At 41.6% G+C, this 17,772-nt stretch overlaps 1 protein-coding gene across 3 annotated transcripts in view; it reads right to left on the reverse strand.

The window, feature by feature from the left end:
* The window catches only part of per2 (period circadian clock 2), an 88,076-nt gene that overhangs the window by 19,700 nt on the left and 50,604 nt on the right, over nucleotides 1–17,772 (reverse strand). For all 3 annotated transcript variants that reach the window (XM_048542355.2, XM_048542356.2, XM_048542354.2), the window contains 6 exons: nucleotides 14,045–14,153; nucleotides 13,814–13,945; nucleotides 11,172–11,280; nucleotides 9,024–9,192; nucleotides 3,247–3,353; nucleotides 2,041–2,232 (listed from right to left, as the gene is read on the reverse strand). In XM_048542355.2, the coding sequence (XP_048398312.2) occupies nucleotides 2,041–2,232; nucleotides 3,247–3,353; nucleotides 9,024–9,192; nucleotides 11,172–11,280; nucleotides 13,814–13,945; nucleotides 14,045–14,153 (818 nt within the window). The remainder of the gene's footprint in view (nucleotides 1–2,040; nucleotides 2,233–3,246; nucleotides 3,354–9,023; nucleotides 9,193–11,171; nucleotides 11,281–13,813; nucleotides 13,946–14,044; nucleotides 14,154–17,772) is intronic.

A 17,772-nucleotide genomic window follows, 5' to 3' on the forward strand; every position in this document is an offset into this window, starting at 1 on the left:
CATGTTTTAAAATTTGTTTACTGAATGTGGTGCTGGTGATGGATGTGGTGGGGACGAACAGCTGACATTTAAATATTGCCATTAATGCAGTAAACCACAGTATTTCATAGGTATATTACAAAAGAATTAAAACCAAGTAACATAGAGGCATTAGGAAGATAATCCAAAGCATTGTCAAAGTTTTAAAATGCACTTTAAAGCGGGTGGGACATGTGAACAAAAGGAGACAACATGCAACAGTTTTAAAATTTCAGACTGAACCAACTAAAACAGATAACTGCTGATAGTGAAGCAATGAGGCAAAGGGAATGCACAAATCGACCAGACTAAGGATCACAGAGGGTTGTTGGGCAGGAACCTGTTGCAGAATAAGGAGAGCTGAGCCCAATGGAAGCAAACCGCGCTGAACTAACATAACCAAGTAACATGATCATTGAAACATCTGAAGAAGAAGATGGTTAAATGCCTGTCTATTAATACTGCGTTAATGTAGTTAAGCTGTGCTTTGGAATTCTGACAGATGGTTGCACAAGTTTAAAGGAGGCATTCTTTCCGTTCAGAACAACCAGTTTGAAAAACCAAAAATTTGAATATTACATGATTAGACAGCTGTCTACACACAGGGGCTAATTATGACTTGGTTTGATAAAGAGACAACAGCCACACAGTATATATCTGTCTTTGATTTTCATTTCACTGAAATCAGAATATAAAATAAGGTATGACCTAATTCAATAAAAACCAAAATAATGGTGGCTGCGGTAAATCAGGAACAAAAACTAAGTTGCTGGAAAAGCTCTGCAGGTCTGGCAGCATCTGCGAAGGAAAGAACAGAGTTAACGTTTTAAGGAGTAAGCGTCATTGGACCCGAAACGTTAACTCTGTTCTTTCCTTCACAGATGCTGCCAGACCTGCTGAACTTTTCCAGCATAATAAAATGTGAGGCTGGATGAACACAGCAGGCCCAGCAGCATCTCAGGAGCACAAAAGCTGACGTTTCGGGCCGAGGCCCTTCATCAGAGAGGGGGATGGGGATAGGGTTCTGGAATAAATAGGGAGAGAGGGGGAGGTGGACTGAAGATGGAGAGAAAAGAAGATAGGTGGAGAGGAGAGCATAGGTGGGGAGGTAGGGAGGAGATAGGTCAGTCCAGGGAAGATGGACAGGTCAAGGAGGTGGGAGGAGGTTAGTAGGTAGGAGATGGAGGTGCGGCTTGGGGTGGGAGGAAGGGATGGATGAGAGGAAGAACAGGTAAGGGAGGCAGAGACAGGCTGGACTGGTTTTGGGATGCAGTGGGTGGAGGGGAAGAGCTGGACTGGTTGTGTGGTGCAGTGGGGGGAGGGGACGAACTGGGCTGGTTTTGGGATGCGGTGGGGGAAGGGGAGATTTTGAAGCTGGTGAAGTCCACATTGATACCATTAGGCTGCAGGGTTCCCAAGCGGAATATGAGTTGCTGTTCCTGCAACCTTCGGGTGGCATCATTGTGACACTGCAGGAGGCCCATGATGGACATGTCATCTAAAGAATGGGAGGGGGAGTGGAAGTGGTTTGTGACTGGGAGGTGCAGTTGTTTATTGCGAACCGAGCGGAGGTGTTCTGCAAAGCGGTCCCCAAGCCTCCGCTTGGTTTCCCCAATGTAGAGGGAGCCACACCGGGTACAATGGATGCAGTATACGACATTGGCAGATGTGCAGGTGAACCTCTGCTTAGTATGGAAAGCCATCTTGGGGCCTGGGATAGGGGTGAGGGAAGAGGTGTGGGGGCAAGTGTAGCATTTCCTGCGGTTGCAGGGGAAGGTGCCGGGTGTGGTGGAGTTGGAGGGCAGTGTGAAGCCAACAAGGGAGTCACAGAGAGAGTGGTCTCTCTGGAACTTTTCCAGCAACTTTTTTTTTGTTTTTTTTTTAAAAAATCACCTAATTCAACTTTATCTTCTTATATACTCAAAATATCCTTCCACATAAATAAAAAGGAACTAAACATTAATTTCACTGGAAATCATGTCATCCAAACAATCATTTTATAATTCTACTTATGTACAGTACCTGCGTCTGCTTGTAGTTTCTTGTCTCCAACATGGACAATAGTGCTGCTGTAACTGCACTGACTGGTGACACTTGCTGCCTTTCTTGGTAAGGAAAGTGGCGTTAAGGGAGTGCCAACAACTGCTCCGGTGGACACCTCCTTTGCAACTTTAAAAGGAACTCGAACAGACTGATGTGGTAATGGTGCCGCCTCTGCCAAATTAACAGGAGAATTCATTGTTAAGTGTTCATCATTATAGATTAGATTACCTACAATGTGGAAACAGGCCCTTCGGCCCAACAAGTCCACATCGCCCCTTGAAGCATCCCACCCAGACCCATCCCAATGTAACCCACACACCCCTGAACACTACAAGCAATTTAGCATGGCCAATCCACCTAGCCTGCACATTTTTGTGACGTGGGACTGTGGGAGGAAACCGGAGCACCCGGAGGAAACCCATGCAATCACGGGGAGAATGTGCATACTCCACACAGGCAGTCATCCGAAGCTGGAATTGAACCCGGGTCCAAGGCACTGTGAGGCTGCAGTCCTAACCACCGAGCCGCCCTTTATACTTCTATTTACTCCTATTTGATTGTCATCTACATTACAGGACAAAACCATGGTGAAGAATTCAACAGCTTAATTTTCTAAATGTGCATCTTCCCATTTATAATCTTAAACATTTTAAAAATTTATTCAGTAACAGGGTGAGGTCTTCAGTGGCGAGACAGCCTTTATTGCCCGTCCCTAAATCACCCAGAGGGCAGTTAAGAGTCAACCACATGGCTGTGGACCTGGAATCACATGTAGGCCAGACCAGTTAAGGATAGCAGTTTCTTACTTTAAAGGACATTGGAGAACTAAGAATGCATATTTTGCATTTTTGTTTCCAGGAACTAGTAACTCAAGAAAAACTACTTCAGTAGGTCACGTATTCAACATATTTTGCTTGTGACAGATTATCATTGTGGAATAAACTCTATTTTACTTCTGTCAAAGGAATGATGAATGTTTGGAATCGTTACACAGAAAGCTAAAAGAAAATGTTGGGCATCTACAGTAATGATGCATACACAGACTTCATGATACAGTCATTCTTGCTTATTAAACAATTTATTTACTGTTAAGTCAGATACCCTAACGTGTTTGACAAATTCTGTATGTTGTTGGGTTATTTTCAGCAAAGTCCCTTTAGTCAAAGTCAACACAACATGAAATACCTTTAGAAACTTGTGTGTTATGATTTTTTTCTTTATCATCATCAGACGCTGAAGAAGATTCACATTTCCTTTTCACAGTGCTTGGAATATTGTAGCTGTCCAAATACCTGCAAAATACCAGAGGCAGAAATGAACTATGCCACAGGAAGTAACAAGGATCATTTTTGATTTATATTGGACTCCATGCTCCCATCTGTAAGACAGTCTGTCAATACGATATAACTAGCCACAAAAAATGTATGACAATAAGTGTGAGATTTCATAGAACTGCTTGACTGATGAAGGAACAACTATATTTTAAAAGGTTTTCAAGAAAGTCTTACAAGATGTCAGTTGTCTCAGTGATAGTATTCTTGCCCAAGCCAGAAAGTTACGGATAAACGTATGATTCCAACTCTTGAACATAACCTTAGCTTAACTCTGAGGAATGCTGCAATGTCAGATACAACACCTCACAGAGAACACATTAAAAGAAAAGCACATAATGCTGGAAATATTCAGCAGGTCAGATAGCATCTGAGAAAAAGACACAAACAGATAGTGCCTGACCTATAAAGTATTTTCAGCATTCTGGGTTCTTATTTCCCACACCTGCAGTATTCCACTTTTATGCTGATGTTAAATGAAGCCCAAGAACACAGAAATTTTCCAGTTTCCTTGCTGGCAATTATTTGTTAGCCAACGCCAACAAATCAAAACAACTGTTCATTAATCTTACATCTTCCTTGGTGAAACCTTGCCAGGAGAAAATGGGGTACTGAACCTAATACATTCAATAGTCAACTGGAGAATAAGAATACTGAAAGTGCTAGTAAGTATCTTATGCAAATTATCCTTAGCTTTACTTCTCTTATGATTAAAAAAAAGTACTGTTAACCATATGATTACTGTTGGGAAAGAATGCATTTTTGGCAAGGTGTTTTTAATTCAAGTGAGATTCATGGCAAATGCTCTACCCCACAGCACATAGCAACTTTCCTCACACAATCTTCAGCTGTTCATCTCATGAATTGTGCAACCAGTCTCTTTGGCACCTGTCTCATGGAATCATGGAGATGGAGAGGGAAGTGCTCACTGCTGCCAGGACTTTGCAACATTCACACCACTGGCACCAATGTTTAAACACCAGTTTCCACAGCAATGCAGATGCTGCAAAGCAAGTACTGTGCTTCACACAGTAGTCTTGTCCTGCTATACTGAAGGAAATGGCCAAGGAAAAGAAGTCAGACCAGCAACATCGAGATGCTGTTTGATTTGGTTTGGAAAGGAGAGCAATGCTTTTTCCTAATAACTAGTAAGTAAGCCACATCCCTAGAGGCAGGCAGCTTAGATGGAGATACTGGTATTAGGGACATAAGACTCCTCAGCTTACCTGAAGATGTTGGATTTGGCAGAAGAGCACAACTGCTTATGTAGACTCATGGAGACCTTAAGTAAGCTGTGCTCTGCTACTTTCCTGTTAACTCCAAAGCTCACTCATTCTTAAACTGAATAGGCTTATTACCCTGTTAGACAACTATTTTCCTTTTTTCTCTTGTGTAGGTACAAGTGGTAGCCAGCGAACCTCTGACCCAGAAATCTTGGCCCTACCTTCACCTCCGCCTCAGAGATAGTAGGCTTTAAATTTTCAGAAGATGCAAACACAAGACTTGTACCCGTATCATCCATCAGCTCAGAGACGTCCAACTCAATAGCAATCTCTGTCTGCATTAGACGTCGGCTTGAGCAACATAGTCTAGTGAGCACATCACCAATCCATCTTTGCTGCTTGTTAAGAAAGAAACACCCCATACCTCTATACTCAGAAGACTGCTGGAGACGAAGCACCTGCTCAGCTCTGGGGAGAAGATGGTACCGTGGACTCGGCCAGTAACTGTTTTGTCAAAATGCACAGACAGGCACAGTAAACTGGGTCAAAGGAGGCTACCAACTTTCAGTTCTATGCTGGCTCCAGATTGCATGCGTCCGGCTGCCCATCTCTATGGAGACCCAGATCCCTTGGGTCACACTTGCCAGATAAGCGCACAGACCTACTCTCCATCACTGCAGAGAGAGATGTTTAGCATCAATGACAAGGCTACAGATGGAGGAGGGACCTTAAACTCAAACTTCAAGTTCTCCTTTCTCTCAGCGAGACAGTATGGTGTCAGTAGACACTCCTTGGGAGGGAGTCATATACAGCACCCCCAGAAACTTCCACTCAGGATGCTCTAGGAGATGCCCAGTGTACTACTCCCTGCCTCTGATGCTGAAGCCTGCCCCATCCACTCTAGTTGTGGACGCTGGGTCTGCACATTGGCAAGGAAAAGAAGAAAAAGCCTCTTCAGAAATCTTAAGGATTTGTCTTTGAGTGCAGATACCACAGACTTCAAAGGTTCTTAAACTGTGACAGTGCTGTCAGTTGGGGAGCACTCTGGTGCAAGTGATCATAATTCTACTAGTTTTTAAAATAGTCATAGGAAAGGAAAGAACTGATCAAAATGTTAAAAAGTTCTAAATTGGAATAAGGCCAATATCTCTGGCGCTATCAGAGGAGAGCACTGTCATTCAAGGGTGGCAGATGTACAATGTACAGATCACACTGTGCACCCTTAGTGCACTGTTAGGAAAAAAATCAACTGTACAAACTGCTGCCTCTTTCATGGTCAATGCTGTCCTACAGGACACTCAAGCATTTCAGGGCAACTTAGTCGTGACTGAAAATTCTGAAACAGTGAAGGCTAACCAATGAAAGAAGGGACAAGAAGCAGTGTCAGGGTTGGTTTCAATCTGCTGCTCATCATGAGGGTGAACATCTGAAGACTGCTGTTGATCCCCCATTTTGACTGCATCAGGCTGTCCCCTCTTCTTTTTTTTTAAGTCCCCAGTCACGAAGGGAACAGTATGCTCCAATGATGCAGGACCTTTCTGGGCATTACTGCAAGGTCTTGCCAGAGCAGTCCAGGTAAAGAATCTTAATCTTGAGGATGGCCTGGTCTCAAACAGTTCTGATGGAGGTGCGTGTAACACTATGTTCTCATTCCATATCAGTTTCAGGGTTTCATAGATGAGTCACCAGCCATAGTTGGAGGTTTAGCCTTTATCTCATAGCACAAATGGCCTGAGGACCTTGGAACCTCAGAGTCTAACCAGAGGTATACGTCATGGCAACTTCCAGAATACCTGGTACAAACATCCAAAATCTGGAATTGATGATCACAAATAAAACTGAACATTAATGGAGTAGAAACCATTTCTACAGACCAACTCTGCAGGTTGGTAACTGGTGCTCTCAAAGCAGAAGCAATTAGATGTTCATATTTTTGTCACAAATTTGTAATTGTTCTCTCCTTCTGTGCTGTTTACACCTGTGAAGCGAGCCACATGGACCCCAGTCATGGCGATTGTAGACATCAGATGTATGAGTTGATAATCTGCAGGCAACGTCAGAAAGGTAACACTATTTCAATAGTGGTACTTCTGAGCCCTCACCTCAATCACAATGGAGTGTCATTTTATGCCCTGACAAAGTATGCCACAGAGGTTTCTGGAAGACGCCAGTATCAAACCCCAGTTAAGGAGCTCTGAAGTATGTAACCTCATCCAGATACAAGCCAAGAACCAAAGTGTTCACAAACCTATTTAAGTATAAATCCACCGTGATATCTGATAACTCCTTCCCCAAAAAGCCATCCTTGGTCAATGTGCAAATGTGGGAGTTCCAAAGCATTGTCTTCCAGTGTCAGGTATGAAAAGTGAAGCTCAAATGGCAAGCTCAGTTTTCACACTGTACATCTTCACGGCCCTAGATTGGAGATACACAATTCCTGCCTGATGCCTCCTTTGTTGCTATCTCAGTGTCCCCAGTAAGCCTTCAGCTTCCTCTTTCTGATCACCCCCTTCATAAAACTGATTAAGGTTCTGGTTTATCCTCCTAGCCCATGGCTTTGTGAACTGCCATGCTTTCACTGCCTGCAACTTTCCTCAAGCAGAGGCCAGAGTGATTGCAACATGTGAAACATCTAGCTCCTGAAGCTTCCTGTACCTGAGATATCACACCTTTCTATCTTTCACTATATTCATTCCCTCAGCAACCCAGCTGAATGAGCCCCACCTCAAAACATGCGCAGTACACTTTCCCTAGGCATCACTGGGCTGGTCCTCTGAGAAGCCTCCTGGACTATTAATGCCCAAACCTGCTGCATGGCAGAGTGGCTCTGATTGATCACGGTCCAAACCCTGGATCAGTCTCCACAACAGCCTGATGACTCAACACCAATTCTAGAATAGTTTGCACTTGGCCTGCAGGACTGACCTACATGCAACCCTGGACTCCGGTAGAACTAACAATTGATCAATAATGGCCAACCCCATAGACTGGAATTGTCCCAAGTCCCTTGATCAACAGTAGCAGCACTCGCTGACTGGTCAAAGTCCCGGTCCCCTTTTACCATCTGTTTGAAGCACATGCTGTGTATTTGTCACATAAGCTGCTAGCACATACTGCATGGTGCCGCACAGTGGCATGTCCAACACTTGTCTATTCAGTGTTTCACTTTGTGATAAGCTGCCTGTCTCTTCCTCCAGACTAAAAAAAAATGCAAGCCACAGAGGGGGACAGTCAGCAACTTTGCACTGAGCAGCCTATGTGCTGAAAAACGTGCAAGCCACAGAACCTCCGAGTAAATGCAAAGCAAGTGAGCATTAAAAATGGAAGTCAGGGGTCCTAAAAATGCATCTTGTTTCGATGTATGAAATGCTTGGGTCCCTGCACACACAGCAACCTGGCAAAAACACTTTAGTGAGCCATAACTGTCCTGGAGTTCTACGTGAAGCTCTGAAGGGTTGAAATGGAGTGAGAGTTAGTCCAGAAGAAGGCATGGTGACATGGTGTGGCTAGTGGTTTGCTGTTGTCAACTTGCATGCACAAAGGGTGCTGGAGAATGCAATTCATTGAATATGCAGCAACATTGTGGCGGAGACAAAGTTGGAAGAAGGCCTGGAGAAGCAAACGATGAGCTGCTGCTGCTGCCACCAAATAAATCTCTAACCTTCATATAAGAAATTTATCAGGAGAGAACTGGAAGCTGCACAGAAATGGAGAGAGATAATGGGAACTGCAGATGCTGGAGAATTCCAAGATAAAATGTGAGGCTGGATGAACACAGCAGGCCCAGCAGCATCTCAGGAGCACAAAAGCTGATGTTTCGGGCCTGAAATGGAGAGAGTTCAGTTAATAAGAAGACGCAAATACATGGAAATAATATAGCCACCCCCCATTATCAAGATTCTGACTTTGACATTTAGGGGGAAAATCAGACAAACCTTTCTTGACTTTGATGTTCTGATTTTTCTATTTTCACCATATTTTGTCAACTTCTTTCCTACTTGCCACACCATTCAAGGGAGCAGAAGGCTTACCCATTGAAAAGTTGACCCATAACACATCATTACAGTAAGACACTTTTCTTAAAAGAAAAAAAATTAGGACAGTATAGTTAAAACAAAATTAAACCACATCATCAACGGATATTTAAAATATTCTTCTGACAGTAATACTCTCGGACGGAAAGTAACTTTCTTTATGTTTGTGATGACATTACCATTAGTGATTTGTCATTTAATGATGTGCAGAGTTTGTTACTGCATTTCTCTGCAACTTGTACGACATAGATATGGCCAAATCAAACAAACCTAACAGCGTGTTTCTTCAAAGCACACAACTCAGCTACAATAGCCCTCCAAAATAGGAACAATGACCTGTGTAACTGTTGGAGCAAAAGCAGGGTTTCACTCACCTTATCACACTGTCCAAACAGTTGATTTGCTGATAACAATATACTGGCTGTTCCTTGCATCTTGAATCATCCAACAGCATGTTTTTTATGGCACTGTTGGGTGCAGCAACCCTGGATGAACTGGCTTTAAAGTCTTTGTTCTGGCCACTAGTTTCTTTATGTTGTGTTACTGCAAAATAGATGTACTTCTAGAATTAGAACAAGCGATTTCCAAAATGGAGTATAAAACAGCCCGAGTCATTGATCTAGAACTGATCATCGTCCTGGAAATTGGAACTTAACATAACTGGGTTTAATTTCAGCAAAATATTGAAAGGAAAGGAAAGAAACAAAAGCTATATGAGTTTCTAGGGATTTAAGAAATTTTAAACAAATTAATTAAACTTGTACGTGACAAATCTCTTCATGCTTCTGCAAGATACAAACATGCGCATAAATTATGTTTGAAGATGCTCATTAGCACTTCCACAGTGCAGCTGATACGGGATATACAAATATTTGCAATTTTCCCAAGTATGAACACAAGAGTCAGGAACAAGATCTGGTCGTTGGCTCCCTCAAGTCAGCTGCACCACTCAATAAGATCATGGTTGATCTGACTGTGACCTCAACACACTTTCTAGGGTAACCCTCATATTCTGTGACTCACTTTTTTGTGGAGAATCATGCTTCAGGCAGGCATAGTTCAGTGCACATCATTTCAAAACAACAAAAAGCCAAGTAATTCCTTAGTCCACAAATTGAGGCTTTTAGATTATGGAAACGTATGTTACAAGAAAGAGATTATGACTTGATAATCAGGTTGTTAACTATCTTTCGGTATCTTACCAAACTGACCATTAGTCAAGCTTAATCAGTGAATAATGTCAGACTATTCAATCATCACACATAGTGGAGAATTGACCAGAAGACCATTAGGCCATTCAGCCCATTGAGTCTGCAGTACCATTCGATCATTGCTGATATGTTTCTCAAATCCATTCTCCTGCTTCTCCCAGTAACCCTTTATTATTGTTTAATAACCTAATCGAGAACCTATCTTTCTGTTTTAAGGACACTTGGCCTTAGCAGCCTTCTGCAAAAATGTGTTCCACGGAATCATCACCTTCTGGCTGAAGAAATTCCCCCTCATCTCTGTTCTAAAGAGTCATCCCTTTCTTCTGAGGCTGTGCCCTCTGATCCTTGTCTCTCCTACTAGTGGAAGCAGCTTCTCTACATCCTCTATATCCAGGTCTCTCAGTATTCTGTAAGTCTCTCAGTATTCCATAAGTTTTAATGAGATTCCACCCCCACCCTTATCCTTCTAAACTCTATCAACTACAGACCCAGAGTCCCCACCTGCTTCTCATATGACAAACAAAAGCTGAAAGTGAACTCATGACATATTAGTCGCTGTCAAACCTGCAACATTGCAAAGCGATCCTTCTGACCACTACACTATCACATCCTGTGACAGAGATTAAGATGCATATTTAGAATTTGAAAATGTTCTGCTTTTAAATAATTGAGAGATCTGGCTAAGATTCTATTAACAGAATGTGCATTCAGAGGTCACTACATGCACCTACTTTAGATATAGAACTCACATTTTTTTCAGATTTTGAGAACTTGCACAATATTTTTTTTATTTTTGTTGTGGAAACATGTTGAGAGGGGAGGAGAAATCGGAAATCATGTTACAGGTTTTAAATAAAAGTTCAGATGATATAACTTCCTCTTTAAAATGACTGCCTTTCAAATATGTAACATGAAAATGTAGTCCCTCACGTTGCCAATTATTCTTCCTTCCTCCCATTCTTGCTCTGTGATGTCACAGAATCAAATGACAGGAAATGAATGTTTATACAAGAGGAATGTACACTACACTGAGGTAGAAATACATTTGTGGAGCATACAAGAATAAACTGCAGTTTTTAAGTAGTTACTTTTACTGTGACTTTACAAGTGATCCTCAAGCGATTGTAACCCTTCTGCAGAATAACGTCACTCTGCGTAAACTGCTACCATTATTACTCGAAATGAACAGCTACACTCATAACAGCTGCATTTGAACTCCACACATGTACCAAGTCAAGAAAGTCAGAATTATTTCGAGCCAATTAATCACGCAGGTCTAGATAATGAAAGAAAATTAATTAAGCCTATTACCGCTTTTGTGTCTGCGTTTTGATTCACTCTTTCCTCTGTTCTCAATGAACATTGCCTGTCCTTGGTTTTTGACCAAATGCACATCCTTACAAATCTTCTGAAATGTCATCTGAAAGAAATAAATGAGTGAAAACTCAAATTTTACAAAACGTTTTATCTAACTGCCAAAATTTGTTGAGATGTGACAAAACCAAACAGAGAATGAGACAAAAGGCTTTTCAAAATTTAGCAAACTGCGAACTCAAAAGCAAAGCTTTCATGGCGTAGTCATTAAATCACTCTTTAATTATTTCATATTATTTGAATTTAGCTGGCTGATATTTTTAACTGCAATATTGATCAGTAGAACCAAGAATGAACTACTGTGCCAGAAGGTTGAGAGTTCCAGCTGCACTCCAAAAATGTACGCAACAATAGAATATAGAATCTACATGGAGTACTGAGGGTGTGCTTAACTGTCATAGGTTCTGATTCGCAAGTTTTTAAGACTACCCTCATCACAATCAGACATTCGAATTTTTCAGAGTTTCATCCAAACATTTCCATTGTCACTTAATCTTCATTGAATTAACTGGTTTTCAGTGCTATGTGCTTAAAGTACAGAAGTTCATGGCTTGAAAATGGATGTACTTTTTTTAAGTATTTAGTGACTTAGTGACTAAGTATTTATAACCATTAGTAACCAATCAATTCCCACAAAAATAGGGTTAAATAATAAGAACTTTTAATTAAAAGACCAGAATTTGCACAAGTGGTGTCAGTGAGGAATAAGATACAACACATTTACAATGGAAGTTCTTCTTCAAGATTGTTCACAATTACATGGGAAATTGTATCAGGCAAATTTGACTGAGTTTTTTGAGGGTGAGACCAAGAAGATAGTTGAGGGCAGAATGGCTGATATTGCCTAAATGGACTTTAGCAAGGCCTTTGACAAGGTTCTACATGGTAGATTGGTTAGTAAAATTAGGTCACATAGGATTCAGGGAGACATTGCCAAGTGGATACAAAATTAGCTTGACAGCAGAGACAGAAAGCAGAGGTGGAGGATTGTTTTTTGGACTGGAAGCGTATGACCAGCGGTGTTCTGCAGGGCTAGGTGGCAGGTTCCCTGTTGTTTGTTATTTACATAAGTGACTTGGATGATAATATAGGAAGTACAGTTAATATGTTTGTGGATGACACCAAGATTGGTGGTCTAGTAGACAATGTAGGTTATTTGAGAACGCAAAGGGATCTTCATCAGTTGGGCCTACGGACCGAGGAGTGGCAGATGGAGTTAAATTCAGAGAAATGTGAGGTGTTGCATTTTGGTAAGACAAACAAGGGCAGGGCTTATACAGTTAAATGGTAGGGCTCCTGGCGAGTGTTGTTGAACAGAGATACTGAAGAGTTCAGGTGCAGAGTTTCTTGGAAGTTACATCACAGGTTGACAGGGTGGTAAAAAAGGCATTTGGCAAGTTTGCCTTCATTGCTCAGACCATTCAGTATAAGAGCTGAAACAATGTACAGGATGTTGGCGCACTGTGTACAGTTCTGGTTGCCTTCTATAGGAAAGATGTTTTTAAACTTGAGGGGGTGCAGAAAAGATTTACAAGGATGTTGTTTGGACTGCAGGCTCTGAGTTATAAGGAGAGGCTAGATAGGTTGGGACTTTATTCCACTGGAGCACAGGAGGTTGATGGATGATCTTATAGAGGTTTATCAAATTATGAGGGGGATAGATAAGACAAATAGCAAAGGTCTTTTCCCTAGGGTAGGAGAGTTCAAAACTGGAGGGCATAATTTTAAGGTGAGAGGAGAAAAGTCTAAAAGGGACCTGAGCAGCAACTTTTTCTCACAGAGGGTGGATCGTAGGTGGAAGGAATTGCCAGAGAAAGTGATAGATGTGGGTGCAATTACAACATTTATAAGACATTTGGACAGGTACATGGATAGGAAAGGTTTAGAAGGCTATGGGCCAAACACAGGCAAATGCGACTAGTTTAGTTTTGTAAAACAGTTCAGCATGGATGAGTGGAACAGATGTCTATTTCTGTGACGTATATCTTATTGATTCCATGACTGTAAATCAAAGTTCTGATCTGGTCCCAAACCACAGCTAAACCTCAGCTAGGTAGTAACACTCTCTCAATCAGCTTCAAATGAATTGGAGGAAGAGGAGCTATGAGTGGGAGAGCTGGTAGGAAAGTGGTGAGGAGGGAAATCACGTTTGGTGGAGAAGTGGCAAGCAAGAAGACTGAACAGCGGGAGGGAATTGCGAGCAGGCCTCAGGAAAATCAAGTGTAGGCAGCAACATGAACAATCAACGGAATAGATACTCCTTACAAAACAAAACTGCAGCATTTCAAAAAGTAGTCACTATTTTTTCCAGAAGCAAACAGCACTCCTTACCCTAAACCTGAAATGGTGCCAATTGCATCATATATTGTTAAATCGGTAGCCTTTATGCTAAATATGTAGACTGGCTCCATTACATCCACAATGTTAAGTCAAAACAACACTGAATATGGTAACTTAAAATGAGGGCTTACTTAAAATTTGAAATAAACCCAATTACAGTCACATGCAATGTCACTGAAGTGAACTGGCCCAACATCAATTTGTATTAAAGTCAACAGGTTATAACACAACAAACTTACAGGTCTGTTCCAGTGGCTCTCATCCTTGACGTTACCACTGCTATCGCTGGAAGAGGCTACACTCACGAACTGTGCGTGGGATCCATTACTTCCCAAACTTCCGTACCCACTGGAACCATTATTGTAAACTGGCTAAAATGGAAAAGACAAAAGTTTTAATAGGCAATGTAATAACCAAAGGCAAATTATTTTTACATTGGAATACACAATGAATATGTGAATTAGCTTTACCTGTAGCAACAGCTGACGAATTTGCTCAGTGATAGTCTGTATTTCAGGATTGACAGTCTTTGCTTCAGTAATTCCTGGACTAGCAAATACATCTTCATTCAAAGGTCCCCTACAAATATTGGAGGTTAAGTGGAGATTTTATACAGTGAATACCTTTTTCTGTACAATTACAAAAACTTGTGAATTTCTAATACGTTATTTTGAATTTTTAACATTTGGTTATTTTGTCATCATTTTATAGTTCAGAATTCAAAGATACATCACTGCTAATTTGGTCTCATGGACCGAGGACAGCAACTCTGGTCAGAGCAACAGGCATTAGACACAGCAATGATGATGATTTTGGTTCCTAACCTTAATTCCAAAAGGATAGAGATAACAAAGTGTGAAGCTGGATGAACACAGCAGGCCAAGTAGCATATTAGGAGCACAAAAGCTGATGTTTCGGGCCTAGACCCTTCACCAGAGAAGTCTAGGCCTGAAATGTCAGCTTTTGTGCTCCTAAGTTGCTGCTTGGCCTGCTGTGTTCATCCAGCTTCACACTTTGTTATCTTGGATTCTCCAGCAGGTGCAATTCCCATCATCTCTGATCCCAAAAGGATAGAACCTGGATTAAGCATACAAACTACACTCCAAAGAAATTCATTCATATTAGAGTTAGATAATCAATGTTTTTTTTAAACTAACAGTTAAAGTACTTGAAGTTTTCATTCTGGGCCTTCTGGAAATTGATGCAATTTCCTTTCATGGTGTCTCATCTCCCATCACACTTTCTACACTTTAGAATTTCTGCAAACTGTGGGGCATGTGACCAACATACATGTGTTATGGCTTGCTAATGAACTGAGCTGTAAACAACAGAGATCGAGAAGGAGTATTTTTACATTGAAATGGGATATGCAAAAAGAAAATGTTGGCTACCAAATTACTTTTGGCAGCATTGTACTTTGGACACTATAGATGCTGCTTTGTTACCAAAAGGGCATTCACACTGAGGCACAAACCTTCAGCCCAAGCCCACAACAAATACTACATTGGTAAAGGAATCAAAAGCATGCTCACTAGATACAGATTAGGCAGATGATGATGTATTGTTGATTCTACACCAGCACGGCCAAATTTGAGCTTGGTATTCCAGCTGACGTTCTCTCATACATGCACAGTTGAACAGCTGTTCAGCAGTGGGAAGGACTCACCCACTAGGGCTATCTAAAGTGATTCCCAATTACTGTGAAGTTGGCCACTGATTAATCTCTACTGGCTCAGTTGAGCTTGTGCAACTGCTTGGCGCTTTGAAGAACTGGATAAAGTTGAAGTCAATCAGAAGTGGTTCCTGGCATGGAAAATACTTTCTATGACTATAACCGTTCTGGTCAGATCACTTTCTCCCATTCATAAATGCTACAGTTGCATTTCCCTTTAAGTTGCAATATGAGAGGAAAAGAGAACAAAGGCAGCAAAAAAAAAAGGAATGTGAATGAATACTCAGCAAGAGGTTTTATCTACTATGAACCCTCCAGGGGCGTTTCTCTTGGCTCCATCTAAATCAGGACCATTGCTGTCTTCTCTACACTTTATGATGGAATTTCTCACATAACCTCAAACATCATAACAGGGCTAGTTGTTGCAAAAAGGCTATAGATGCACTTTATGCAAGAAAAGTAGTGTTTATTGTGTTCTCTGGGAACACAGAAAAGCAAACGGTGTGCACATGGCTTTGTAAAGGTGATGGGACTTCCGCAAGATGCTAACGAGTGTGACATCTAAAATGTGAAGAAGTACTGCAACTATAATCATTTGCTGAATGTGCAATTAAGGTGAAACCATTTATGAAGGGAATGCCCAGTGGGTGACAACAGTCATAACGCTTTCATTCAGTCGCTTAGTTACCACCACAAATCAAACAGCGTTTCCTAGACTACAAGAGAAATCTTTAAATGTGGCTCATGACTATACATCAAAACCTATCCCACATATGGTCAGCTGTGTATAATGGCAAGCCATGCTGCCATTCAAACATCAGAGCAAACAAATGGGACTCTAAAGTAAAGAGGAAAAAAAACAAGGAACTGTGGATGCTGGAAATTAGAAATAAAAACAAAAAGAAAAATTGCTCGAAACAGTTAGCATGTTTGGCAACATCTGTTGACAGAAAGCAGAGGGTTAACATTTTAGATCCAGTGATCCTTTTTCAGAACAGGACTCCAAGTTAACTGCCCATCTGACTGGACCACTCTAGAGAAGCTCACTTGAGTTTATGTTCTGATGCATTCTCACCAATGTTGCCATGATATAGGCACAGTACTGGTCAATAGGAATAAGATGAAAGCCTCAAGAGAAGCAGCAACTGACACACCCCTTTTCTAATTAGGCTGTCTTTGATTGCTCAGTAACAACAACTTTAGAAAACGCAACCCATTAGTACAATTCCATATCCTATGATCCCTCTGCCATGGACCATCCTGGCGTCATCTTGGTCTCAATGCTGAAATAAAAGCCACAACAAATGATTCCATATGCACTTTTCCCAACAAATCACACTATGCAAAAGTCAACTATCTGCATTACCTCGGTGTTTTGCTTGGCCGAGTGGTCCTTTGAAGGATCACCCCAGTTCCTGCAGCATGATGAGAGGAGGAGTACTGATCTTCAGTGAAAGAAACTGTGGATGGTCTTGCACGAGATCCTTGAAAAGCTCAGGTCACATAAGTGACCAAGTTCTGAGCTGCAGCATTTTAGCATGGGTGATAGCCGTCAGGACTGATTAGCTAAAAAGCACAGCTGGGGCTCTGGGAGAAGTAGCAGTGATGGCTAGCTGCGTGCTGTCTCTAACTAAAAGGCAGCCCATTTGTGCATGATGGAGCTATACTCTAATCTGTGGGGAAATTAATTCAGCACTTCTCATAACCTCTGGAAGCATAGATTGAATGGCTGCAACGATTGTCAGCACCATCTCCTCCACTGAGCTTTTCTCTCATTTTTCATGCAAGTATGGGAGTCATTGGCTATGCCAACATTTAGTCACATCCCTAAGTCCAGGGGGCAGTTCAGAGTCAACCGCATTACGATGGGTCTCCTGTCACATGTAGGCCAGACAAGGTAAGAAGGCAAGCTTGCTTCCCAAAAAGGATGCGAGTGAACTAGATTTTGTTTTGTATGACAATCAACATGGTCACAATGAGACTAGTTATTAATTCCACACCTTTTTTTCCATTGAATTCAAACTTTATCATCTACCATGGTGGACTCTGAACCCATGTCCCCAGAACATTAACCTGAGTTCTGGTCCAATGTCCAGTATACTAGTACAGGTCCAGTGGCAATATCACTTTGCCACCATCTCCGCCACCTTGGAATTTGGAGTGAGGGTGTTTGACAGAACAGAACTGGGCTGACTTTCAGCTATACATGTCTCCAGTGGTTAGGTACCACCATAGTTTATGGATCAACACCTCCTGCAAGTTAGGGCAATCGGTTAGTGGAGTGATACAATGCATTTTGGTCATGTGTCTGTCATAACTGATTAGCTGACAGTATCAGAAAGTTGGGAGAGAAGAGCCTGCAATCTGTAATGTTGCCAAGTGTGCTTGATTGCATTGAAGCTAATAAACGTGCGGTATGATAGAGAAGGTTGATAGAAATTATGAAGAAATAAATGAAGGGGAGTTGGTGAATGAAGCAATGCACAGGCTTGTGAAGCAGTTAGTAGGACACGGAACGTGAAGATG

Source organism: Stegostoma tigrinum, chromosome 14, assembly GCF_030684315.1.
Source record: "Stegostoma tigrinum isolate sSteTig4 chromosome 14, sSteTig4.hap1, whole genome shotgun sequence".
Classification (NCBI taxonomy): Eukaryota; Metazoa; Chordata; class Chondrichthyes; order Orectolobiformes; family Stegostomatidae; genus Stegostoma; species Stegostoma tigrinum.